Source organism: Mesitornis unicolor, unplaced genomic scaffold (assembly GCF_000695765.1).
Source record: "Mesitornis unicolor isolate BGI_N332 unplaced genomic scaffold, ASM69576v1 scaffold12911, whole genome shotgun sequence".
Classification (NCBI taxonomy): Eukaryota; Metazoa; Chordata; class Aves; order Mesitornithiformes; family Mesitornithidae; genus Mesitornis; species Mesitornis unicolor.
In genome coordinates, this window is record NW_010165832.1 from 1 (window position 1) to 27,248 (window position 27,248).

The 27,248-nt window shown below is 47.8% G+C and overlaps 1 protein-coding gene across 1 annotated transcript; it reads left to right on the plus strand.

Annotated features, from left to right (window-relative positions):
- The first annotated feature begins 1,084 nt into the window (after positions 1 to 1,084).
- Positions 1,085 to 25,003, plus strand: KIAA0319L (KIAA0319-like ortholog). Its single transcript, XM_010194767.1, has 20 exons — positions 1,085 to 1,226; positions 4,346 to 5,031; positions 9,171 to 9,462; positions 11,190 to 11,291; positions 11,981 to 12,078; positions 13,258 to 13,345; positions 14,454 to 14,546; positions 14,724 to 14,856; positions 15,619 to 15,847; positions 16,567 to 16,690; positions 17,242 to 17,374; positions 18,196 to 18,344; positions 18,646 to 18,797; positions 18,978 to 19,116; positions 19,439 to 19,598; positions 21,404 to 21,546; positions 22,035 to 22,157; positions 22,649 to 22,739; positions 23,094 to 23,185; positions 24,815 to 25,003. Exons 1-20 carry the CDS (start codon positions 1,085 to 1,087, stop codon positions 25,000 to 25,002), a joined length of 3,357 nt encoding a protein of 1,118 aa, XP_010193069.1. The 3' UTR covers position 25,003.
- Positions 25,004 to 27,248: the final 2,245 nt, after the last annotated feature.

A 27,248-nucleotide genomic window follows, 5' to 3' on the forward strand; every position in this document is an offset into this window, starting at 1 on the left:
GGTCGGTTGGTGCCTACGCCCCGGCCCCGAGTCACCGCGGCCGGTGTGGACGTACCCGTCCCAATCCCGCACGGTCAGCACCGACGGGTACCGGGGGCTGGTGGACCGGGGCCAGGGAAGTTTCCTTGCGGACCTGTTGGCTGAGCAGCTGCGGTTTTACACCTCCCATCGCGAAGTTTTCCCCTATCCGCCGTGTCTGTCCCTTCAGTGCTGCTGCAGCTCCCGCTCCTCGCTGCCGGGCGGGTGGAATTCCTTCACGTTTAACAGGCAATGAGTTTAAGCAAGGCACTGGCAGATTTCTAACAGTGTTCCCTTCTGATTCTTCAGAAATAGATTTGACTCCTTGTGCCTCATGGCACTTTATTACTCTGTGAAAAGAGATAATGCTTATTACTTGTGAAATAATTAATGTTTTCGTATCACATCACCTAAAGCTAGTTTAGATTTCAGTAACGTATGGGGCTGTAAAAGAGCCTTTGGCAGCAGAAAGGCTGAGAAGGAGCATCAGTGCTTTTCTGATCTGTGCCCTGTGGAGCAGAATGTGAGGTAAAACAAGCTCCCTGCCTCTCAGCATTGCTGTCTTCTTGTCTGTCTTTGTTTCTGGCTGGTACCAGCCAGCACCAACATGCAAGCGATGACATCGGCAGGCAGATGTGCTGGGTTTGTCAGTGCCTGTGCTTGGCTCCTGATGCTGGCTGCGTGTCTGTTCCCCGTGGCTTAGTTGAAGCTGAAATTTCCCACACGCGTCTTTGGAACCCAGTGGACTGCTGACCTTTTGCCACTGGAAGCAGTGGAGGAAGAAATCATGAGGGTGACGAAAAGGGCCATCGTGGTGGCCTGCTGCAGTTAACGCTGGAACCTTTGCTACTGTGGATTTCATTTCAGTGTCGTACATCAATAGTTACTTAGCAGCAGCTGGACTAAGTCACAGCAGATAAGATAAGGCATTACTTTTCCTCCACAAATGCTCCGTGCTCTTCATAGTGTCGACTGGATCTGTGCGAGAACATATTGGCTGTCGGGTTGACATTTTGTGGTTTATGTCTTACTTGTTTCCAGAACCCCGCTGCTGCCCACAGAGGCCATGGAGAAGAAGTTGGAAGCCAAGTTCAGCATTAGCGCCCGATTTCTGCCACGAAACTGCCTGGGAAAACCTGCGAGGGAGCTGAGAAGTCTGCAGCTGCTCTGCCTGTGCACTTGCCTGTGTGCCTTGTGCTCCTCTGCAGGTGACTCTTCTGTTCTCTCTGGAGCTGCGTCTGTGTTTGTCTTGATATTTATCCCTCTGACTTGTTTAAAAATATCCGAGAGGAAAGTGAAATTATTTGCTGCTAGGCACAAAACCTCACCCTTAATAGTTACTAAATAAGCTGTCAAATGTGTAGGAGAGATGTGGGGCATGAGGGGTTTCTTCTTATATCACTTACAGCTCTGATAGCCGGCTGTGATGTTGGGTGGCCAGCAGCAGGGTGTCTGTCTGTCTGTCCCACAGTACTGCTGTGCATCTCCACACACAGTGCTGCCTTTCAGGCACTTGCCTGTATATCTCATGGACAGCTCTCTCTGAGCTCAGAGTCTTTTTTCTGCAAAATGAACAAGTGGCACTCTGGAGAATAATTTCATCTAAGGAATACTTGAAGCAGGTTGGGAAGGCAGGAACATCTTTTTAGCTCTCAAACCTTTAAGGCTCTCCCCAGACGCAGTAAGTCAACAACCTGTATTTGCCTACAGGCAATTGTTATGTTTGGTTTTTTATTTCCTGTTCAAACTTGAGTAACCAACCTCCTGCTCAAGTCAACAACTGAGTTAGTGGCTTGCATGGAAGTTTTCACGTAATCGATTGTGTGTGGGTCTTTTTTTTATTTAAAAAGCTCAGAGTCTGACTTTTCAGAGATGTGTTAAGTCCCTGCGAGAGAGGCCACACCTTCACCAAGAGGTGGTATTTTTCCCATGTAGCATTCACCAGATCCTAGTTCAGAAAGTTTCTGTGCCTTTGTTCCCCTCTGTGTTCAGGTTGCAGTGAGTTACATGTTTGAGGCAGTGGTGACCTCAGCATGGACCAACCCCTGTGCCTGTTGCTTGCTTTTCACTGGAAGGTTGCTGTGTCAAAAACTGGAAAAGGCAGTGGTTTTGCTTTGTTCCTCAGTTATGTGGCCGTGTTCTCTATGCTGCTGCAGCATCTCTGTTGTTTCACCAGGCCTTCCTGGACGCTTACCAAGTGACAGATTTGATTAAGCTAATGAGCTGTGTGACCTTAATCAGCTACTTTAGTACCTGGAAAGAGCTATTTGTATGCCTGCGTTCCCAGCTCTGGGTGTTTGGATGGTGTGTCAGATGCATCGCGTGTTTCCTTGTTGACTGGGCTTTTCCTGCGTGGCGTTTCCTGTCTTTAGCAATGTCTTAGAAGTGTAGAGCTATTGCTGAGAGTCCTGTGTCACTCTCAGAGGGTGTTTGGGACGCTTCCACAGTGTTTGAGGGCTGATCTGCTTGGGGGAGTTAAAACCACGAAGGCTGATGCATGTACAGAAAGAAATATAATTATATGTGGCATAGTTATCCCAACGTGGACGCTTTCCACTGCAGAGCTTTTATTCTTTTGGTCTTGGCTGTGTCGCTCAGGCAGCAGCGTTTGTTAAACCGAGGAGGAGTTATGGCTGCCTAGAAATTAGTGCTATCATGCGAGGTTACGCAAGAGGAACTATGTTGACATAATTGGTTACATGTGACAGATTAAAAAAGTCTATGGAGTCAAGTCTTTAATCATTAATCTGCTATCAGGAGGGATTAACTGCTTGAGCACGTCTGTGAACCTGAGCTTATTAATAGCAACTGTTTTTGTCTGCTCCATTCCCCTGCTGTTCAGCAAAGCAGTGAACTGCATTGCTGGGACAGGAACTCCCAAGTTCCTGAGAAAAGCACCATTTTTTGTACTGATATGCTAGGGAAGAAGAAAAAAATGGCACAGACAACATAAAGAAGTGACTGAGCACACCCTCTGTGCAGGCGTCTTGTGGTTTGTGCTGGGCTGGGTCGGCTGCTGGGGCTTTGGAGGGAGCTCGTCCTCGGGAACGTTCCTGCTGTCGGGTTTCTCGTGCTTTCCTCTGAAGCTGCTGGCAGTGCTGTTGGTGACCACGTTTGCTGTCCTGCTGGTCCGACTCGTCCTGCGAGCTCCTGTGTGCGGTTGTGTAGGGTCTGGCACGAGGAGTTGGAAGGGAGTGAAGAGGCTGCTCTCTCAGGAAGCAGGAGTTAGTGACTCTGTAGTAATCACAGCCGACTTCTCTCACTTGGTGCAGGTCTGTGTCTGCTTAGTGCAGGTTCTGTGGAGGTCTGCGCCCCATTGCAAGGCTGGCAAAGGTGTGGCTTCTCCTGACAACGATTTATGTGGCCTGTGGTGTGTTCCTGCAGGACTCGGGGAGGAAGCATTTTCTGAACAGGCTGGGTGAATTTTCCTGGTGGAAAATCTTTCATCTTTCCAGAGATGAAATATGTCCTCTGTCTTCCCCACTTGCTTTGTTTGTATTGTATACAATAATACACAAATACAATGTTATCTGGGTCATATGAGACCATCTGGGGATGGTGCAGGAGGAAGGGCAAAGTCGTTGCACTTTTATGTCACTGACTTTGGGTATGAGCTGGGATTCAGAGCAGAGTTTCTTGTGATCTCTGTCGTGTGTGGTTAAGTGTCCTTGTGGCTGGAGTTTGAAGCCCTCAAATGGGCATCAGGTTATTATAATTCAGACTTCTTTATTTGAACGGAGGAGAAAGTTTTCTATTTGTGTTGTGTTCAAGGGCTCCGTTCTTGATAGGCAGGGAGCCAGGTCAGGAGCACGCTCTCCAGCTGCACTACTCTGAGTCCAGCAACATAGTTTGTAAAGTAATCTTCCAGTGACCTATTATCACTTGGATGCTGAACACAGCGCAGTGTAACAGTCCCATAGGTCATTAGTCTATTTTTAGGGAGTCCTTAATCTGCAGAGCTCTGAATTTTGGAAGCCTTTAATCCATTGATCCTTGCAAGCACTCTTAATTTTTCATGGTAAGAAAAGAAAAATCTATATGCAAAGCAGTTGCTGCTTTACTGCTGATCTGAGATCTGAAGTAACTTGATTCTTAAAAACCATGTTTGACACAATTTCTGTTATGGAAAGCACTACAGTGGAGCGGGTGGCGAGGATAGGCCTTGCAGGCCTCTGTTCTAGAAGATCTAACGACTACTCAAGTGGAGCAGGTTTTAGTCAAAATAAGTAACTGTGCCCTAAATTCATCTTGACAGTGGTGATGAGGCTCTGCTGTGCATTGCTTTAAAGGATTGAGGATTGTCTTTGTCTCCCCTCCCCTTTCCCAGATGCAAACTGGAACAGATCTACATGCGAGCCGGGGAGGATCCTGTTTGGCCGTTTGAGGTCGTGGAACGATCACCACTTCCAGCTTCTGGAGGGGTTTCACACTGTTCGGTCCTGTCAGGCTGCTTGCTGCCAGCGCCCCGCCTGTGATGCTTTTTGGTTCTTGGAAAATATGTGCATCCAGGTGAACTGCACGATGCCTGGCGTGTGTCAGGCAAACAGGACTGGCTTTTCTGACTCCGTTTTGGTGTTTTTAAAGAAATCAAAGAGCACAGAGCACTCCTTAAAGCAAGGTGATGTGAAGACCGGGTTTCACAAGTGGTTGGACTGGGGCATCCCTGTCCAGGGGAAAAAGAGACTGCGGAGGTCATTGCAGAGATGGAGCTTGGCAGGTAACAGGTGGGAGCCCCTGCAAAGGGGTGCAGCAGTGAGCCCCAGCGGTGAGGCTGCAGCCGGAGCATCCGACAGCAAATCTCGAAGCAGCCGAAGCGAAGCCGAGCGCTTGAAGGATCAAGTGCTGAGGCGCTTGGTGGCAGACAGGCCTGTTCCTGAAGGCCATCCGGATCAAAAGAAAGACTCGCTGAAAAATGGACAGGATCCCAGAGAGCAGAAAACCAAAAGTCCGTCCACTCCCAAAAGCAATAATGTGAACAGATCAAGTGATGCAGACGGTGTTGGTTTGCCACAGGTAAGTGAGGTCGCTGCGGCTGGAATGGGGCTGCCCTGGGCAGCTGACGCCCTCCTGCTCAATGTTGCTTCACGTAGACTTTGACTTAAAACTGCCTAAGTGATAAGATACCTCCCTGGATGCCTGTTTACTGCCTCCTGTCAACAAGGCAAGGCCAAGGGTTGAGGTTCTTGTTTGGTTTTTTTGGGGTAGGGTGTTTTCCCCCATCTTCCTAGCTGGGATAAAGTGTCTTTGGGAAGGTGAGGGGAGATGGAGGTGATAATCTTATCCTTTGTATAATCACGCCAAAGTAATTGCCAAAGGAGAAGGAAAAGTGAGATGTGATGTTAGTGGGAAGTGCCTGGGAGTTGAAACCTGTAAAAATACCTTTTTAGATCCACAAAATAAACAAAACTGTTTTCCTTTGAGTGCTGAACTCAGGCAGTTTAATAGGTTATTTTATAGTTAAACTGCATAGTTTCCAGCGTACTTTCATGTCAGCCTGCTTGAGTTGGCATCTTAATGCCAACTTTGTTGTTCTGTCTCTGAAGGCTGCTTCGGTTTTGCAAATCCACAAAAGCTTACATTGGCATTGCTTGAATGAAAGCAGTTCAGTCTTCGCTCCAAACATGCACAGTGTTAAGCTGGTAAATCTGGATGTTGAAGAGAAATTGGCACACTTCAAAATGCAAACGTCACTTAACAATTTAAGTCTGCAAATAGTTTTTTGAGCCTTAGCAGACAAAAAGAGTCCGCGCACTTGTGATGGTGAAAGAGAAGGAATTCTGCTTTGTGGAGCTGCTCCTTAAATACCTCCTGCCACGTTTCTGGGCTTTGGCACCGTTGCAGCCTGATGCCTTCTGGAAAGGACTGAATTTGTTTCTCTCTCTTGTATTCAAATCTCGCTTCCAGGTAGGGCTGTGACTGCTCCAAGCCACCACCCAGCAGAGCAGGATGTGGAGAGCAGCCAAGGGACACGGCTCAGAGCGCCAGGGCAGCCCGGGTGGTGTGAAATCATGCACTAAAACTTCACAAATGTTTGGTTTTCCAGAAGCCCGCAGCATTTAGGGCTGACTCAAGATCTCAGCTTTCTCTCTCCCCTGCAGTACTGCAGCGTTTCCACCCTGCCTGTTCATTCCTCCTCCTGATATTTGAGATTTACACAGTGACCCCATTCTCTCAGTTATGCATGCAATGTCTGGGGAGGCTTCTTTGCAGCTGGTATTAAATGTCTGCTGCTGCTCTTGGTAATAATTGTTTTATTTCCCTGCTTGCTGCGTTTGCAGCGTTGCATTCTGAGCTGTCATATTATCACTGCTCAGCGCCTGTCCACTAAACTGGTTGCAAATATTAAATCACATGGGTTAACCAGCTTCTGAATATTGCTGAGTGTCCAGGATTTCCCATCTTTAGGAAGTGTTCACATTGTCATAAGGTTCACATAAGTAGGCCAGGGAAAGGTTTTTCTTCCCCTTTACTAGGTTTTGCTAGTAAGAAAGTTTTGGATCTCTTGGAAAATGCAGGTTCATCAAATTAAAGACTTCTTTCTGAATTATATTGGCTGTGATGAATTCCTGGCAGTCACATTTGTGTTGATGGGGCTCCTCTTGAGGCACCCCAGAGAAATTCCTGCAGTTCACTCACTCACACATACAGCGATGCATTTAACAGCCGATTGGGATTTAACTGCAGCGCAGCGCTGCTGATGAGTTGGTTGCTGCAGCAGCTCTGCAGGAGACTGGAAAAGGCTGCAGCCTTTAAAGTGGGGTTGTTACAACAGCCTGGTTTTTGTCTTAAAGGTCTTCAGAGGCACAGCACCTTGTGCAAATGACAGAGAGTAGAATCTGGGCTGAAAAGAGCCTGTTCTGTAAATTCAGACCATTTTTAGCAAAGTAAGGCCCATTTAAATTAAATAAAATACAACTCCAGAAGACAGGTAGCTTGGGTTCAGGGTGGATTTTGATGCACAGAGCTGTTCTCGTTCCACATTGCAGATTTAGGACTCTCAGGGAGCTCAGGTCGCTTGTCCCAGCCCAAGGCAGTTGGGGGTCAGACTCAAAAGTGTCTGACACTCCCACGTCCACTCAGGCCCTTATCCCACTTCCTTCTATTTTCTAAGCTAATAGGGTAGGACAGCTGGCAAACTTCTAGTCTCCTCCTCATTTATCCCCAGGAACGAAATCTTCTGTTCTTTGCTTTAAAGAATTCAGGGTTATGGAGTAAAGATAAGAAATGCCTCGGCTTGCAAGCATCAGAGGCATTTTTGGCTGTGATGTTGCCCCAGGCAAAGCTTATCGAATTCAGGCTCTCCACAGACATTTGGCTGTCGAGTCATCCTGAAGACTTCTGGGAGGAAGAGGATCTCTCTTAACTGTGAAGCTGGGGGTTTTTGGGCATTAAAAAAGGTGTCAAGGAAGCATCCAGCTGCTGAAAACTTTACTGAGCAAAGTGGAGACTCGGCTGCTGTGCCCAGTGAGCAGATGCTGGTGTCTTGCATGGCTTTTGTGACAGCTGTGCTTGTGACCCATCTGGGTTGACTCATGCCATGCAAAAAGCGGTTTCCCATGGTGGTATGAGCTCATGGGGACTTTCTACCCCTGTGCCTTTCCTGAAGAGTGTCTCAAGTGTCCCAGGTCCTGCCTGGCTCTTCCCCTCTTGTCGTGCCAGCATTTCTAACTGTATCTTACTCGCATGGTTGGTGATAGGGAGTTGGTGTCCTGAGTCAACCAGAGTTGTGAATGTGTAAGGTGATGCTGCCTGGGACAGCCGGGTGTCCTGAGGCCACTGATGAAGAGCGGAGTGCCCAATTTTGCTTGCATCTTTGTTCCAAAGAGTCCCTGGTTTCATTAAAGAGCCCATCAACAAGCAAGCAAGTAGAGAAAAACAGCCAATGTCTGTAACACTAACAACCAGTGCTGGGTTCTTTGGTCCGTGGAGCTCAGATGTAAATCAAATATACAAATGAACTGAGGTGTTTTACATGCTGTGACAGAGGGAGAATTTAGCTGGGTTATGGGAAGAGGAAATGATTTGCCCAAGATCACAAGAAAGCCTTCTTGCAGAGAAACCTTCATTGCTGCTCCTGGCCTGGCTGGCTGTTGCAGTGTGTGCAGGAGGGCTTTATTTTTACAGCTGACTTCTGAAGCCCAGCCCATTTACTGACCAGGATGTTGCCCACCATGGTCCAGAGCATTTTCACAGTTCCTGTTTCCTGGACTGAGCGCCAGCAGCATGGTATGAAAACTTGAGAACATTTCCTCCAACGTGAGCTTTTGATCAGCTGCTCTAGTGAGGAGCAGCAGTGGGCAGTGCAGCTCCAAAACACTTCTCAAAGATGTGAATTGCTCCATTTTAAATATTTAGCAGATGCTCTTAAAGTAGAGTGAGCTCAACAAAGTGTGCTACACGCATGTACTTCGTGGTGAAGGTGAATTGTCAAGAGTACTGCCTGGCAGGCTGAGAGCTGGAATGGGAATGGTCCTGTAAAAGGAATTTTCTGATGAAAGAGAGGAAATTGTTGCTGCCACTTTGATTGTTTTCAATAAAGTGGCTCATCCTGTGTGGATGTGAGCAAAGCTCGGCTCCCTGCCCCGGCAGCGTCTCCTGTGGCACGCACACAAGGAGCTGTTTGTGTCAGGTCACCTTGCTTTGAAGAGCGATTTGGAAATAAATTTCCTCTTGCTGCAACGAGTCGATTATTACCTAAAAGTGCCATTGCGATCCTCCTGCTTTGCGCTTGGCAACTGCACAGCTTTAGAAAAAGGAGTAGATGGCCAAAATAACTGATCCAAATGAACCCCAGTACTTGGCCCCTGTGTTTCACTTCTGTGTTATCCCACCTCTCTGTTCTTTTAGCTCCACTCACTGCAATTTTGAATTCTTCTGTCGTGTTTGCTGCATCAACAGCCATGATATTTAAGATGCTGTAGTTAAATGTATGGTATTAACTGATGTTCAACTGGGCTGGAAATGGTCTGTCTGCTGTGGAGGGAGAAAATCCAGGAGAGGAGGCAGTAAAACATGCTGCTTCTGGGATGGGAAAAACAAACCAGGGACCTTTCAGCACCCCTTACTGGAGAAGGAGAAATACAAATTCAACACAGTAAAACAAAACTGAGATTCAGCTAAGATTCAAACTAAGACAACTTTTTCCTTCCCAGATCCACGCAGGAACATCTGCACCAGAGCCATCAGTGTTGACCACGTTCTCCAGTGCTGTAGCGCAGGGCTTGACGGCCACAGGGAGGACCGAGAGGCCGGCGCAGGCAGACGATGCTTTGGTCCGTCCGCACTCCTCGGAGGCGTTGCCCACGCTCAGCCCCGTGCCAGTGAAGAGCACAACGAAGCTGCAGACGGCGACTTCAGTGCCGAGCGGAGTTCCCACAAACGGCAGCGTTTCCACAATCCGGCCCGACGCTGCTGCGTCACCGAGCACCACTGCCACCACACCAGGTGAGAGCACAGCGCTCCGGCAAGTTCAGCTGCTCGGGTTTGGGTGACGTCCATTGCAACACTGAAAAATAGGGGATAGTTTCAGAGATTGCCTTTGAAAACGTGCTGAGATACATGCATGAGCACGGGCCAATTGGACCTCATTAACTCGTGAGAATGGGACTTTGGCATCATAAATCTGCAGGTGGCCATCGGATCCATTTCCAAGAACAGCTTGAAAGCAGCGGTGATACGTTAATTCCCCAAGTGTAAGTTGAGATGTGGTGCAAGGCAAACGGTGTGTACTGGTGGTGTGATACCTCAGAACTAGGTTAATCCTGTTTGCTGAGGTGTTCACAGCGGAATTGCTTTTGCATTTAGGGCTCCTTTCCCTTACAGGGGAGCAAATGGGAAGTGTAAAGGGAACGCTGCATCCACAGACATTTTTGGCAGGAAGCTGATTGGATGCCTGCACCAAGGAGTGACTGTGCTTTCTAAGGGCTCACCCCAGCTAAAACTGGACAATATGTTTTAAACATCTTCAGCAGCTTGTGTTGGAAAAGTAACGTAGCCAGAGCCTCCTCGTTTTGCTAAGGAACACAAAGATGATGTGAGGGGTCGTTTTCCCAAGCGAGGGTTTGGGTTATTGTCTGTTTGTTGGTTTTTGGGGCTTTTTCCTGCTGGTATCGGATTTCTTTTTGCCTTGAAACTCTTTGCAGCTGGTGGAGCTGTGGTGTTCCAGGATCTGGAGTAACTGAGAAGGGATAAAAAGAATGTGATGAATTTGTTTTCTTTTAGTTAACTGATTAATTCCAGTACCTAATGAACAGATGGAAGAAAGGCTACCTGTTTAGTGACGTTTTCCTCATCTTTTTTAACTTGGATTTTTTGTGCATATCTCAAACATTGTCTTTGACAGGATCAAAATAGGGAAAAGCAACTTTAATTCTCGTTTTCCATGCATAATTCCCAGGCTTGATAATAAAAAGACAAAATTAAAGCAAATGGGAAGGGAAGAGGAGGATGAGGAGGCCAGGAGGTGCTCTAAGAAATGCAGTCAACTTTCTGGTGACCTTAATGCTAATAACAAGAATTGTCGCTGGCCATAGTTGTCAGGTCTTTACCCTGTGGTCTTGACAAACAGACTGTCAATTTATTTGAAATGGAATGGCAAGAAAATTCTTAAGTGAGGTTGAAAAGAAAACATAAAGAACAGGTTTGTATTTTGAGTTTCCATACTCAGTGTGGTAGCTGTGCAGTTTAAAAAAAAAATCCTCTTAGCCCCCAGGCAGTGTTTCAGACGAGAAATACCGTGGATTCTTGATGTGTTTGTGAAGCTCTGAAATCACAGTTTGGTAAATAGTGGTGTCTGCCTGTGCCATGGGCCTGCAGCTGGGCTCTCTGCTGAGCCCTGCCAGGTAAAGCCCCTCCTGTCCCGCCGGGCTCCCCTGCACAGGGTCATGTTTCAGCTCTTTGGGAAAGGAGCAGGAGCTGCACCATACCTGCAAAGAGAGAAGCGTCTGAGTGATTCTGGGCTTGTTTGAAAATTGTGAAACCCCATTAGTGCTTTTGCATTAACGATGAGAGCAGAACCTGAAACGGGAGCTGTATCGAGTGACGGGGTGTTTACAAAATACAGCCATTTGTAGCTGGTTTTTATTCCACAGGCTCTGAAGCCAAGGTGGGTTTTATGTTTGTATCTAAGGTGTTTTTTCTGTTCCTCTTCCAATTCTGTTTCTCCCTCTCAGCCATGAAGGAGCTGGTGGTTTCTGCTGGAGACAGCGTCGAAGTGACCCTGCCAAAGAATGAAGTTCAACTGAATGCGTTTGTGCTTCCTGAGCCACCACCTCGTAAGGCTTCCCCGGGGATTCTGCTAAGGGCTTGCAATGGTGAAATGGCAAATGGCATTGTGTGCAGCATTAAATAAGGACGATCTTGAAAATGCCTTTTGCCAGAGAACACTTTTCCTGTAGAAGTCTTTTGTCCTGTGCTATTACTTCATGCTGCCTCTCACATAAAATAGTGAGGGTTTTTTGAGGTTAGCATGCTGAGGAACACATTTCTGCACACTCCTGTTTTGATCATGCAAATTGTTCACTGGTGTTTGTAAAGTTGTTTACCATTGCTCTGGCCACAATGACAGTGGGAGACTGCAGAGAGGCAAGCACATGGCGTGTTGTGCACCAGCAGGGATGGATGAGATGCTTTGCTCTTCAAAAAATGGCATTATGTTGTGTCTGCAGGATTTGAGGGCACAGTTTTTCTCGCTCATGACCCTGGAGCTGTGGTTGTTCCAAAGCTCTTCAGTGCCTCAGAGGCTGAAAGATGGCTTTTGGCTCCAGAATAAATGTGTGCAGAAGCAGATTGTCTCTTTTCCTGGGTATATTCCCAAAAAGCTGCAGCCCAAATTCCAAGCTGTCTCATTTCTCCATAGTGCAGCAGAATGTGCCTTGTAAATGTTTAATACCTTTGCTTTTCTTTAGCATGGCAGAAAGGCAGTTTTTTTAAGAACTAACATCTGGACTTCCTTTTTTTTAAGGAACCACTTATTCCTACGAGTGGGAATTGATTACTCATCCAAAAGACTACAGTGGAGAAATGGAAGGGAAACACTCCCAGACCCTGAAGTTATCGAAGGTAAAGCTTTTGCTGCTTCGTATCCTGTTGTGTTAAATGCCAAGTGGAGAAGATGGGAGCCCTGGCAGCCAGGAAAGGCTTGTGTGTGATTTCAGGATGAATAGGAAATTGCATGATGGGCAGGCAGCCAACATTTGACTGCAAGCCTTTTTTCTAAGTCTCTTATAAAAAGGAGATTGATCTGGCGTGAGGAAAAGAAGAAATTGATTTCAGGATCTGAAAGCTGCCTACAAGCAGTGTCAAGCCTTACAGATGGCACAGTCTAACATTGACAAAGGGCTGTGGATATTTCTGCTACTGAAGCAGTGTGGTTGTCTGGTTGGGTCTGAAGCCTTGCACTGCCCACTGAAAAAGGGACTTGCTGATTGCACTAACGAGGCTGTGGAGTACCTCGTAGCACGTCCCTGGCTGCTGCGTTTAGGCAAGCTCTGACAGTGAAGGGATTGCTGGTTTCTGCACGTGGGGATTCTTTACAAGGGAATGTCTTTAAATACTGTGTGAATAAACAGGTCTGGTTTTATGAGATGTTCCTTTGAGCATCTTGGATGCTGCTGCACTCGGAAGAAGTCTACAGGCTTTAGTCACAACACGCAGAGAAAAGCCCTTTGAGCAGGGAGTGTGTCTGTCTCTGCCAGGGGCTCAGCCTTTTGGATACCACGATTGTGTTCCAGCACCTCATCCATCACCCTCTCATCTTGGTTCAACAGTGAATGATGAAGGGGTGATTGCCTGGCTCATGTCACCTAGAAGGAAAAGGAGAAATACTTTCCTTTGTAAAAACACACAAGGAGAGATTTTTCTTCTCTTACTTGCAGCCTTTCTCATCGCAAATGCAATCTGCTCGTGCAGATTCCTGTGGCCAGACAACCTGAACTAATCTCTGTTACCTCTCTTCTGTTTGCCTGGTGTTGCTAGAAACCTAAAGCTTGACTGACAATCCTGTGGCACCTGTGGTAGAAAGAAATACCAAGCTTTGGTTTCTGCATAGCCATCATAAACTAAGATGCCTATTACTGTTCTGGCGTGGAAACCGTTCTTTGCTGTGTATGCGCAGGTTGAAGCATAACTGCCTGTGTTTTATGCTGCTGCTGTGCCAGGGCAAGGTATCTCGACCTTCTCATAGCTGCTGGCAAGGTGCTGCCACCCTGAAGGTAAAGAATCTGTTGTGTTTACTTCCAGCTGACTGTTGGTCTGTACGAATTCAAAGTCGTCGTCGATGGGGAAAACGCACGCGGAGAGGGTTACGTGAATGTAACGGTGAATCCAAGTGAGTTGGTGGAATTTTATATTTCCTTCATCCCTCTCAGATAACTCAGTATATACGTACGTGTATTAAGTAATTTCCTGAGATGTGAAAGTAACACACACAGCTGTTTCTGCTGTACTGCGTGCAGGCCAGCCACTCGATAAAAGAACTGGAATACTGATACAAAAGTGCTTAGCAAATGTCTCGCCCTGGAAGGCCACTGCTTCAATGAACAGTGGCTGTAACTGGGTAAAAAGCTTATAGCAGCAGGAGCAGAAAAGGAAGGGCAGCCAGAGCTTTGAAGCTCCTTTGGAGGTTCTTTTCTTCCCTCTCCAGTAAAGAATATCATTCCCAGCCACAGGCAGGTTAAGTCAAATCTCATTCCTTACTCTAAGATGTGGTTTGCAGATGAGCTGGGGTAGATAGAGTAGCTTGTGCTGGCTCACCAGGTCGCATTTTTTAGATGGGCCGTGTAAAGAATTAACCACAGGTTCTGCATCTCCTTTTTATGCAAAAACCATTTATTTCTCACACTTCAGCAAGACCTTTGTGGGCAAATAAGTGCTCTTGCTCTCCCTGAATTAACAAGAGTGTGTGGCTGCCCTTCTGGATGCCGTTGCTGATCATTTCCTCATAAGCAGTGAATCTGCAGCTGGCAGCATGGATCAAAATCATTCATTTTTTCAGAGCAGCAGCCAAACCTTGGCACGAAGCTGTGGGTGCTGCTGTTAGAACGGTCTGTGCTTGAATGCTTGACCCAGAATGGGAGAGCTGATGCAGTGCAGCCGTTTCCAGAGCACTATAGTGGTGACAGCTCGCCTTCCTTTTTCAAATCCCTGTTGTTAGCACTGTTTCTGTGCGTTGGTGTATAACTGGCTGAAAGCACGAGTCGCTGTCGCTGATTGTGCAGTTCTCTGCAGTCTGATGGACGGCTGTCTTGGAGCTGTGTGGCACAGCAAGCCCACACCTTGGACTCCTCTCCTGGGCTCGCTGACTGCAGGACTGAGGGTAGATAGGGCTGGGGAGAGGAAAAGGGATGTACAGAGTAGTTTTGCAGAGTTCCCTGGCCAGGGCTTTTTCTCCTGATCTGCCTGTAGATGTCATTGTAACAGCTCGGTTGTTGTTGCAGAGCCTCGGGTGAATCAGCCTCCTGTTGCCATCGTGTCCCCACAGTACCAGGAGATTTCACTGCCAACCATTTCAACTGTCATTGATGGCAGCCGTGAGTACCTGCACTTTTAAATCCAGCAGTCTGGCAAGCCTGGGTTCTGTGTGCTCTTGGCATAAAGTTTCAGAGGAACTGGCTTGACTGTCAGATACACCGTAGTGAAAGGAAGGGTTTTCTGAAGCAGCATTTTCTAACTCCTTTTATGTGCATTTTCTTTCATAATTGAAACAGAAAGCACTGATGATGATAAAATAGTCAGCTATCACTGGGAAGAGCTGAAGGGTCCTCTGCGGGAGGAGAAGGTGTCCAGCGACACTGCCATTCTGACACTGACCAACCTGGTACCCGGGAATTACACGTTCAGGTAGGTGGTACCTGGAGGAGTTGATCACTTCTCATTCCTTAGAGCAGAATGTATAAGGTTTCTGAATTATCTGGTTTGGGAAAAAAAAACCCAAACCAAACCAAAACCACAAAAAAACCCTAAAAAACTCCACCCACAACATGGAGAGAACTCTATTTTGAGATGTACTCTCTCTCCAGTCCTGCATTTTCAGGTAGTTTCATAGCTTTTCACTTCAGAAGAGATAAGCTGTGCAGCTACTTCTTATTCTGAAGTTGTAGCACTGGTTTCAGATGATGGCAGAAGGGAGCGAATGGTCTGCTAGTGCTACAGAATGTCTCTTGAAATGTCAAATCTAAACTGTTTGGATAAAGGCTTAGGAAGAAATGCAGTCTTTAAATCCAGTTTTTAAATGCAGTGTGTTTGGCCCAGATAAGTGTATGAGGCCTAACGGTTTTATGCACGTACGTGAGTAATGGATGGTTTTACCTGAATGTTTGTTCTGTGTTTTTCCTTTGGTCTGAATTTTGGTGTGAAGTTCATGCACTGCATCAGCAGATCTATTTAAAATAAATAAACCTGAGTACCTATAACTGGCCAACTGCTTAAGGGGAAAACTGTGTTATGTGAACTGATCAGATCAATGTTCAGATGTAGACGTAGCACAGAGCAGTTCTGGTTTGTGTGTTCAGGCCACTTCAGTTAACTCCAGCCAGTGTTTTGTTTTCAGCTCTGCTATCCATGACTCTTCACTGCTTTCACTATTTTTTTCCCCCTGTTCAGTCTAACTGTAGTGGACTCAGATGGTGCCAGCAACTCCACCACTGCAAACCTGACAGTGAACAAAGCAGTGGATTATCCTCCGGTGGCCAATGCGGGCCCAAACCAAGTGATCACCCTGCCTCAGAACTCCATCACCCTCTACGGGAATCAGAGCACAGATGATCACAGCATCGTCAGCTACGAGTGGCTGCTCAGCCCCAACAGCAAAGGGAAGGTGATGGAGATGCAGGTCAGTGCAGGTCTCTGGTACTCAACCTGGATTACTCCCTAGCTGGCCTTTTTTCTATAATCCAAACCATTTTTAATTGACTTTTAGCAAATTTCTCATAATCCTACACAGCAAGCATGTAATGATTAAATATATACTTAAAACTAAATCCACATGAGGCTGATACTGGCTTAGTGGCTGAGCTGTGGTGTTTTAGGTAACTGCCAGTCAGGATGGCATTTAGATGCACAGGATAACCCATTGTGCTATGGTGTGCGTTTCCTGAGCTGGGCAGACACAGTGGACTGGATCTTTTGGGTTGAAACTTTACTGATAGTGGCCAGACACTCCTCAGTCCTAACAGAAAAAACTGGAACTTGTTTCCATGTCAGCGTTTTTCTTTTAAAGATTATTGCTGCTGTCAAATGTATGGAGTAAGAAAGTCCATGAGTCAGGTTCACGATGCGTGTGATTTGCACGGGGTTTCCCAGAGGTTTTGCTTGAGTTGCTGACTTGAATCTCCAAAGGTCTGAGCACCTGTGTGGCATTGCTCTTGTTATGTTCCACAGCAGCGTCCTTGTTGCTGTGTGTGAATTTAGCTGTAAGCGCCTTGCATGCTTAAGTGGCACAGACTTCTGGCCCCATAGCAGGAGTTAGTAAATAAGTCCCTAGAATCCAGCAGTCTTCTGGTCTATCATCTGTGTGAGGATTCTTTTTACTACATGAATGTTTTCTCACAGGGGGTGAGGACACCGGTCTTGCAGCTCTCTGCAATGCAGGAAGGTGACTACACTTACCAGCTGATAGTGACTGATTCTGCTGGGCACCAGTCCACTGCAGAGGTCACTGTGATAGTCCAGCCAGGTAAGCTGCCTTTGGCTCGTTTTGCCACTTCCATTCCAGGGGTTAGAGGTGAGCATCGATCTGTCAGCGTCCTCTAGATCTTACAGTAGCTTTGTGCTGCGTTCAGAAAAGCTGCTCTAATTTAGGACCATTCCAGGCTGGTATATTGCTGATAAATGAACTAAAGAAAGTTTCTAGGAGTATTGCTTTTCCAGGCTGTTCTCTTATTTTACACGGTGTAGTCTATTTGACAGTATCCCATCATGATGGCAGGATTGTATTTCCAAGCAGCTGTCTCTGCCCACAGTGCTCAGTCTTGGGACAGGAGCAGGAAAAGTGGAGTAATGCTTAGGGAATGAGAGCAAAAATCAGAATTCCTAGATTTCATTCTCATTTTATTTCAGATATGTGAATAAAACGCTGATCTGGACTCTTAACTGCTTTTAACATCACTTTCAGTACAGATAGCAGGCAGGAAATGGACTAGGGATCGTGGAGAAAGTTCTTAATGCTGGGGTTTGAAGGTCCATGTTTTATAGGATGTGTATGAAAAATATTGCATCCTTTTTCAGAGAACAATAAGCCCCCAAAGGCAGATGCTGGTCCAGATAAAGAATTAACTCTTCCTGTGGACAGCACCACTCTGGATGGCAGCAAGAGTTCGGATGACCAGAAGATCGTTTCCTTTCTTTGGGAAAAAACACGGTGTGTATCATACTGTCCTTGTGCAGGTATCGGGGTCTTTCATTTAAAACCAGTGACTAGAATGAGATGAGGATTTATATTGAATTGGAGAGAGGTGGAGTTTTGTTTAAACATGAGAAATAGCTTTGCCTTCATCTCTAGGCCTGATTCCCGTTCTCAGTGTGGTTGTGGCTTGCAAGAAACCACCCATGTTCGATTCACAGCAGTGTTGTGGTCTTGGTCTTCTGAAGAGGCTGACTCTTGTGATCAAACAGCAGCAGGGCCTTCTAACTTGATGCTTTTGCAGTATATTTGGATGAGCAGTGTTCTGCTCTTCTCGTCATGCTTCCCTTCAGACTCTAAATGCCCTGAAGTGCTTTAGGGTGTTCAGGAAAAAGCCTATGAGCAACTTGCTTTAGCTTTTTCTGTTTGGTAATGCAAAGTCTGTGCAAAGCTCTTATAAATGAAGGAACTATTTTTGCTTTATACCTTTTCTTAAAAAAAATTGGCTTATTGTGCAGTTCATGAGCCAATTTTGCTGAAAGTCCCACTTTTTGTAAACCTTACTTAAATGCTGGTATCAGTGCTCCCCTGGTTTAAAAATAACCGAAACTCTAAGCCACCAGAAATGATGCTTTTTGTTCTGAATGCTGCACTTACTCTTTTGATTATTGTTTTGTAACTGGAGAAAATAATTTTGCTCTTTGTCATGGACTCCGTATTTCCAGACAGCTGTCGTTTTACGTCCTCATAAACTCTGAGCTTGAGTCTCCTGTTTTGGTGTGCAGTGAGCTCCTGTGGTCTGTGCAAAGTTTAAACTGATCCTCTTGTGCTCTGGTTAGGGGCCCAGATGGTGTCAAGCTGGAGAATGCCAACAGCAGCACTGCCACTGTAACAGGCCTGCAAGTTGGGACGTACGAGTTCACTCTGACAGTTAAAGATGAGAGGAACTTGCAGAGCCAGAGCTCGGTCAACGTCATTGTCAAAGAAGGTACGTCCAGCCCTGAGGCACGGCTTATCTCTGAGCAGTGCAGCAAAACCTGTCTTCAGCAGCACAGTGGGAGTGAGGAATGAGTGAAAAATAATGTGGAGAGCACTGAAATCGCCTTTTCCAAGGCAGAGCTTTACCCTTTTCTGGAAGAATTGTATCTTCAGCTGAATCCTGCAGTGCATCATTTCCTTTCGCTTCCCCCAGGGTCAGACAGGGATTTCTGGGTTACAGTGGAGATGCAGTAGGTGTTGATGGGGCATTACCAGTTTTTGATCTAACTGCTTGCTTTCTGTTTGCTTAGAGATCAACAAGCCGCCAGTTGCAAAGATTGCTGGTAATGTTGTCATCACCTTGCCCACAAATACAGCCGAGTTGGATGGATCGAAGTCCTCTGACGATAAGGGAATTGTCAGCTACTTGTGGACCCGGGATGAGGGGAGCCCTGCAGCTGGGGTGAGGTTTCTGTTTGAGTTGTCTATCTGCAGCATCCCACAAGTCAGTGAGAGGTAGCATTGACAGCTCCCGAGGAAATGAAAAGCTGATTGTGGCATCTGTTACCTTTTAGGGATATCCATGAGTATGATGATCCTTTCATCCTTGCTTTCCTGATACTTATTTTGTTCTGCCTTCCAGGAAGTGTTAAATAATTCAGACCATCATCCTGTTCTCCTCCTGTCCAACCTGGTAGAAGGGACGTACACATTCCACCTCAGAGTAACAGATGCCAAAGGAGAGAGTGATGTGGAAAGGAGCACAGTGGAAGTCAAACCTGGTGAGTCTGGGTTTTGTGCTGTACCACCTCTGCCTGGAGGAAGCCCTCTTTGTCTGGATACAGTGTCCACAGGTTAAAATCTGTAGTCTAGTCCAGCTCAGAACTATAAAAGGTCAGAAGTCTGGAGGAAATGATTGCATTTCCACATGGTTCTTGGAGGCTGACTTTACCTGGGAAAGTCATGGGCTTCTGTCCTTCTGCACTGAGACTCTGATTTTGTGTTCAAAGCAGAATCATTCTGGAAAGATGCGAGAAACCTGACTTGTACCGGTCTGTTAAATAAAAGGTCTAAAGATCTCTCTCTCGTCTACATTCTCACTAGATCCTAGGAAAAATAACCTCGTGGAGATCATTCTGGATGTTAATGTCAGCCAGCTGACCGAGAGGCAGAAGGGCATGTTCATCCGGCAGATAGGTGTTCTGCTGGGGGTCCTCGACTCGGACATCACGGTGCAGAAGATCCAGCCCTACACTGAGCAGAGGTAGGGTTTGGGAGTGCACATGAGGGGAATTGCTTGAGGGTTTAGTAAACCAAGGGCTGTTTTCTTGTGGGAAGCAGATTGGAAAATCTGAATGTGGAGAAATTGCTTAAAACTGATATTCCTGGTTGCTGAGGTCAGAGAAGGTGTCTCACCAAGCAGGTCTTGGGTATCTCTCCCCTCTGGAGGCATTGTCCTCTAAAGCTGTTTGCTGCTGCTGACGTCTTTGCCCCTGAAATCTGTAAAAAAAGAACTAATCTGGTTTGGTTTTGAAAATTGTGAAGGCTATCTGAAGGATCTTCTACAACTGGGGAAATAAGGGGGCTTGCTACAGGAGTAGTTTGGTGAAACACTGATGCCACACAGAGGTGGTGGTGGTGTAGCAATCCCCTTGGCAGTAGCCCTGCATGGAAACTCTGTGGTTTTACATTAGCTTTACTGCCTACACAGCTGCTTCAATTTAATGTAAAATACAGGGTTAAAAACCAGTGTATTTTTTTGTTTGAAGAGATAAAGGAAACTTGGTTTTGACTGCTATTGAGCTTACAGTAAACTACAGCTGGTCTCTTCTAAACAAGTGGGAGTTTGCTTATAGGCAGGGCTGTAGGCCAGGGCCGTGTCGCCTGCCTGGACCGTGTTGCTCATCTCCAAGTACCAGCAAGTCACACGAGGGATGCTTCAGCCCAGCTGGACCCTGGCTGTGCTGCTTTGGCATGAAAATACCCGATCAGGTTCAGCTTTGCACAAATGGCTGGTCTGGGAAACTCACCCCTCTGCACAAAACTTGCTGGAGGTTGTCACAGCAAGAGCTGCACAAATCTCCGTACCAGCAGCGGTCTCGTTACTGTAGGTGCTTTGAGGATGTCTGAACATGCATGTGAGCGGCATGGCAACAGACTCCTCGAGGGCAGAGTGGTAATCTGCTGAAATAAGTGCAGTATTACACTTAACTTTTACTAAGGGGGGGGTAGTTTTAAGGCAGATGAAGCACATCCCTTACATCTTTTCTCAGTGCTTTAAGTCACACAGCAAGTCAGCAATAGATCTGCAGTTTTGCTTTAGACTTTCCTGGGTTCAGTAATGTATCGATTCCTTCGTGTCCACGTTGCCCGCTGTAGCAGTCAAATCAGAATTGATTGTCCGTGCAGACCTAAAGAGCTCAGAACAGAGGACCCAGCACTTTCTGTTGTAATGGCACCTTGCTGTCTCTGCCATGACCAGGCCAGTTGCCACTGTTCTTCACTGAGTCAGGCAGGTGAGGGATTCTTGTAATTAATGCTTCGTCTGTTTGTATGTTTATTAAGCAGACAAAAGGGTGGGAAGTTTTATAAAAGAACAGAGATTATTTTCTGACAGGTGGCTTTAAAATCCCGTTTTTGCCTCAGCTATCAAAGTAACTTGTACTGTTTAAAAAGATCTTTCCCCCCCACCCCAGCTGCTGTTTTTTCGCATACTCTGAGGGCTTCACTAATAACCTTTTGACTCATAGGCTCCCTGGTAATAATAAATCTGAAACATTCATACATCCTTCTGTGAATCTGAAGGATGCACAGGGCTTTGCAAGGCTAGCAAGCCTAGGGGAGCAAGTTCTTCTGTCATAAAGTGAGTGCAATAAAAGATGCAGCATACGGTATCCTCCACACTTGTTTTTTCTGGCTTTTTCTGTGCCATTATTGCTTTCGAGGCCAGAAATGTGGCCTTCAAATAAATTTGGGATTCTGAATAAATCCCTCCAATGGGTTAACTGGGGAGAGTGGCTCTGTGATGTTTGGAGAAACAGCAGATAATCGTTTTTGTCTGATTTTCAGCACGAAGATGGTGTTTTTTGTACAAAACCAACCTCCCCACCAGATCTTCAAAGGACGAGAGGTAGCCTGGACGCTGAAAAATGAACTGCGGAAACAGCAGTCAGACTTCCTCATCTTCCGGGCGTTGGAAATCAACACAGTCAGTAAGTAAGAGTCACTCTGGTGTGGGTTACTGCCTTTTCCCTTCTCAGATGCCTTCTTCACGTGTGCTGAAACACCTTGCGCGCACACACACGCTCACTCCATTTGTGTTAGCAAATGGGAAGCAGAAAAATAACTCTGTTAGACTATGCATTAATCAGTTATTTACCAATTCATTACAGGTATGAAAATCAAAACCTTACTTAAAAACACTTGCTTAAGAAATACACAAATTCCATAACTTTTATATGAAAATCATGATTTATTAGGTGTGTTAAGAGTGTTATGCTGTTAGGGAAGCGTGACTTTCTGATTTGACATGAGACCTCGGTGCTTATGTGTGCGCTTTGTATGGCTAAGCTAGGAGGGTGAGCTGCAGAGTGAAAGGATTCAAGGCAGAGCCTGTGGGGTTGGCTGCACTGAGCTCTGCTGTCCCCTTTCTGCCTGGCGTGCGAGTCGTTCCGTTCACCCTGCTGGTTTTGGTCCCCAGCGTGTCAGCTGAACTGCTCTGAGCACGGCCGCTGTGACTCCTTCACCAAGCGCTGCGTCTGTGACCCCTTCTGGATGGAGAACTTCGTCAGGGCGCGGATGGGGGACGGCGAAAGCAACTGTGGTACGTGCCACCTCCCTGGGGATGTTCACAGTGTTTGAAACCCAGAGCAGGCAGAGTAGTCCCTGAGGGAGATAGCCCCTATGAGGAGATAGTCCCTGTCCTGGTCTTGCTGCACGTTACCTTCCAGGCTGCTGATACTGGATTAGGGAATCAACTCCTCTTCAGACCCTCTCGGTGAACACTCACTAGGAGTTGAGTCCACTCTTAGCTTACAAATCACACCTTTATTCTGTTATGCCCCTACAGGGGCTTTCCTGCCACAGGAAAGCAAATTTGATAAATCAGCACACATTGAAAATGCCCTTGTGCAGCGAGTGTGCACACAGGATCTCAAACCTCCGGCTCCTGTAGGTGTTAGTGGTGCTGTCAGGGGTGCTAACCTCCGGTTCTGCAAAGGGCCAGGCCTTTCTCTTTGTTTCTCAAGAACAGTCATCAAAAGCACACACTGACTGTATGAGGTGCCACAACATCTTTATCTCTTTTGCTTTCAGAGTGGAGTGTGCTGTACGTGATCATTGCATCCTTCATCATTGTGGTTGCCTGTGGAATCTTGTCCTGGATGGTGATCTGCTGTTGCAAGAGGTGGGACTGAGGCCGTAACCCGGCTCTGTCAGAGCTGCAGAGCCAAGTAGCTGCAGTGGGAGGTGAAGGTTGCAAACCCGTGTCCCAGCAGCTCATCTGCACGGCCCTGGGATGGTAGTTTTTGTGTCTCAGTGTTTCAAGTAGAACATCAAAGTCCTAGAACTCTGGGCTCAGTTAAGAAGGAAGATTTGGATTAGCCTATGAATGTGCGACTGAAGAGATGTTGTTAATGTTTTGCTTTGTGATATGGACATAATCTGAAATAAGCAAGTACTCTAGCTTTGAAGATCAGAGTTGTTTTTTTCCTTCCAGCTTTTTTAGCAATGCCTCTGAATTCCTTTTCTTCCCCTTTAGACGAAAAGGAAAATCCAAAAGAAAAAGCAAATACAAGATTTTGGATGCGACGGATCAAGAAAGCCTGGAGTTAAAACCAAATCCCAAAGCAGGTAAAACTTGAGTGGGAAAGAGCTCAGCATTTCCAGGTTGCTGACTAAGAACACTCTTCCTCCGTGGACTTAAAAATCACAGAGTGAAACAAACGTGATGCTTGGCACTGACAGCCGAGCCTCAGAAGATCTGAGAGCTTGTTTCAGATCGGTAGATGGGGTATTTAGTCAAGTTATCTCACGCTTTGGTTTAGAAACTGGAGCTGAAACTGGTCTGGTCCTGAAGTCTCCACTTCCTATCTCAGAAGTAGTCAGTGGGTGCATGTAGGCTGTGCAGAGACCAGCCTGATCCAGGAGGCCCAACACTGGGTCTTGGCTGTAACTCCTCTTGCTCTGAGGCTTTCCACTCTCCTCTGGCTGTTCCCTTCTTGCCAGAAGCCATTGGCCCATTCCAGAAAGGCCGTCGTTCATCCTCAGTGTTCTTAGCCAGCGCTTTCCTGTCTGCATTGCTGTCCTGTCAGGCACTTTGCAAAGATCCTGGAGTTATTTCAGACGTGAGCGTTTTTGCTGCGGTTGGCTCTGACACCTGAACCAAGCCATGGTCGCCTGTGAGTGACTGGGAAAGGAGGGAGAGGTGGGACAGTGACAGACAGTGACAGTGACACCGAATGCTGGGGAGCGCTGAAATAACACATTTCAAACAAGAGCCTGCATCCTGGTTTTGTCCTGAGGAAGGGTTATCTTAACTGTGCGTTAACTGACCCTTGTTTGCCATGGAAAATCATTGATGAGCCCATGTAACGGTGCTCCAGCAAAGTGAGCAGTGCCCAACAGCAGCGTTGCAGGGCATGGCAGCGACAGAGCTGATCCAACAACTCCTCTGAGGACCCGGGCGTCCCAACTGCACCAACACGGATACCCTTGAACTAAAACCACGTGTTCTGTCCTCCCTCAGCACCCAGCTCTGCTTTAATGTGACCATCTGCCACCTCACATGGAACAGCCCCGCTGTTAAATAAAGGGCTCCTTGTTCTGCAGCAAATGTGCCTCAGCCGTTTGCTCTCTGGTAACCAAACCCATCTTGCTGCTTCCGAGGCTGGCTGCTGACTAAAGTCTTTTTCCCTGCTAGATACGTCCAGGGAGCATTCTGCTAACAGAGGAAATGTTGCATTTCTCCATTAAGGAAAAGCTAAATTTAAATATTTCCTCTGCTGACAACATCGGTGAATGTCTCTCTCCCGTCCTTGTGCATTAATCTAAGTTCAGCCTGTTAATTTATCTCTTCCCTTGCAGGCAAGAGCAGCAGAGATGGGAGCAGGGAGGGTAGTGATCTTCCCTCGCACACCTGCGTGTTCTCTTTACTACAGCCCTTGGCCCTCAGAGCTCTCTAGACAGTGCCCCGAGCAAGGTCAGGGAGGCACAGCTCCCACGAATGCTCACAGCCCCTTCTGGTAACATCATTTGCCTTCCTACCTGGCGCTTTGCGCTCTCCTGAAGTGTCTGCGTGACCCCTGTTGTGCCAAAGTATCTGAAACGGGAGCACTTTGGCTTCAGCATTTGAGGGAATAAGTGACAGACACAAACACGTCTGGTTAGGCTGCCCCTTCGACACGAGGGGGAATGGAGTGCGGCGAGGTGTCTGACCGGGGTGAGAAGCATTTCTAACCTGGGAATCTCTCTCCTTCGAAGGTGGCAGGCAGAAAGCCCAGGTCCTCAACACCAGCCTGATGCACTCGGAGTCCGAGCTGGACAGCGACGAGGCCATCTTCACCTGGCCTGACCGCGAGAAAGGGAAACTGCTCCGCAGCCAGAACGGCTCCGTGCGCAACGGCCAAGTGGCGCTGAAACCCAAGAACCAGCGGGAGGAAATCCTATAGCGGGGAAGGCTCCCGTCCCTCTGCTGCAGGGGCCTTTGGAGGCCGCTTTGGTTGGGACAACGCTGCTAACTTGTTTCACAAAAGAATGACTCTGTTCTCGTGGGTTTCTTTTTTCATTCAGTTCAAACTGGTTGTACTTGAATTTGAACTTCAAGGGAAATCAAAGGGAGGAGAAGGCAACTGTGAACCCCAGCGTTGAGAAAGGACAGCGCTGGCATCCGGAGAGCGGCAGGACAGAGCCACTCGGAGCAGCTGTGAACGTGCAGGACCCTCCTGTCCCCCTCGGGCTGCAGTGAAGGAAACACCCGAGGGCTTGGAGCTGCTCGGAGAAGGAAGGTCAAGGCTGTGCTTGGAGCTGTGCTTTGAGTGGTGCTCTGAGCTCCTGCCAGGCTCCATTCGCCCACCACGGGCTACTCCTGCTGTCAAACAGCTTCGTTCTCCTTTACTCCCACCTTCCCTGAATGGTTTAAGCACTAATTTAATTTAGAGTTGTCCTTTCACATGCACTTGGCTGCTTTTTGGAGTGTCGAGGAGGGGCAATCGAAACGCTATGGTCACACTCCATCCGCTTGCAGGTAGGAGAGGGATTTGTAGCTGTGCTGAGTTGTGGTCAGGTTTCCTCACGGGGAGCGTTGGTGACAGCGGAGCCTGTTCAGACGTGAGGAGCTGACCCCTCTGTGGTAATGGGCTGTGCTAGGAGACCCCTTCTGCTGCAAGCGCTGGGTGCCGGGGCAGGACACCCACCTTTGCTCCCTGCATCCAGCATCTGCTGTGAGATGTCGTTCAGTGGCCCCAGCACCTTCTGGTGGTCCCAAGCCGTCCGCGAGTCTGGACATAAACCATATCTCGGTTAGGAAATGCCATATACTGTGGTTTACTGGTTTTTTTCCCTGAAGATTTGCACAAGCCAGGCAAACAGGGCTTGGTTTCCCCAGTTCCCAGCCACCTGCTGCTCCCCCGGCAGCCGAGCACCCCCACGTTATGGCCCAGAGCTCCTGACACAGCCACACAGCACACGGTGTCCATCAGTGGAAAAGGGAGCTCTGGGTACCGAGGGCATCACCTGTGAGCGCCAGGGCCGTGTCGGTGCTGCCCGGGGAGCAGAGCGTGGCTCCCCTTCCCCGAACCCCTCACTGTGCTGCTTCCATGAGTTGCACCCCCGTCCTCAGGCACAAATCGGCCCTTTGCTGGCATGAAGGATGCCACTGCTCCTCAGTGGTGGGCGGGCAGTTTATTGCCTTCCCTTGCGTTTAATTTAAAAACTGGAAACTTGTTTCATTGGCTTTTATTTTTCTTTTCTTTTTTTTTTTTCTTGAGCTATGAAAGCCAAAAGGCTTTAACTTCCTCGGTTGTATTTATATTGCTGCACTACTGATTTGTGTTGAGCTAGGTGAAGATTAAACACTATTGAACGCGGGGGAGCGTCCCCTCGCTGAACGTACTCACGGCTGCCGCTGAGTTTATTTTCCTGGGCACTCGGCTTCATCCTCGGGCACCAGCGCTGGAGTCTCCTGCTCCCCTGAGCATGGGGCTCACCTCTCGCCGGCATCGCAATAGGAGCCCCCCTCCGAATTGTGCACCTTGCATGCAGCTCCGAGCCTGGTTCCCCCTTCCCGGATGCTCCTGCTGTCCCTACGGCCCCTTCCCGCATCGCGCCTGGACCACACGCAGGGACGGCCAACGTGGGGATGCTCCTGCACCTCCGAGGGCACAGCCCGGCGCTGGCAGCTGCTGCTGCTGCTGTGAGTGCGATGGCCTCTGCTGCGTTTCCTTTCACTTGGACGTGAGATGAGCAAACTGCGGGAAAAGGAGGGTTTGAAGCGGCAGGGCTGGGTCAGACGCGGTCCTGGGCTGTGCCTGGAGGTGGTTTGGGTGTTAGGGGAGGGTGGTTGGACTGGTGCTGGTTCTGGTCCATGGGGCGGGTGCTTTCGGAGCCTCTCACTCCTGCCCGGCTCAGGGAGGTCTCCCCTGCAGCAGATTTGGGCTGGGTTGAGCCGCAGGCGTTGGTTGCTGCAGGGATCGGTGCCCTCACGGAGCCGCAGAGCGAGCTGTCAAACCTGGCCTCTTGCTACGGAAGAAGGAAGAATTAAAACCCGTGCGGCTCTCATCACCAACACCTCTCTTGAGTTATTTTCTTCATCTTTAAGCGTGCATTGAGCTGCTTATGGCAAAACCCGCGAGGGCTGCATCCTGCAGTGCGCTGTGCGGCTCCCTCCGCACCCAGCGGCTCCGCGAGGGCGCCATTC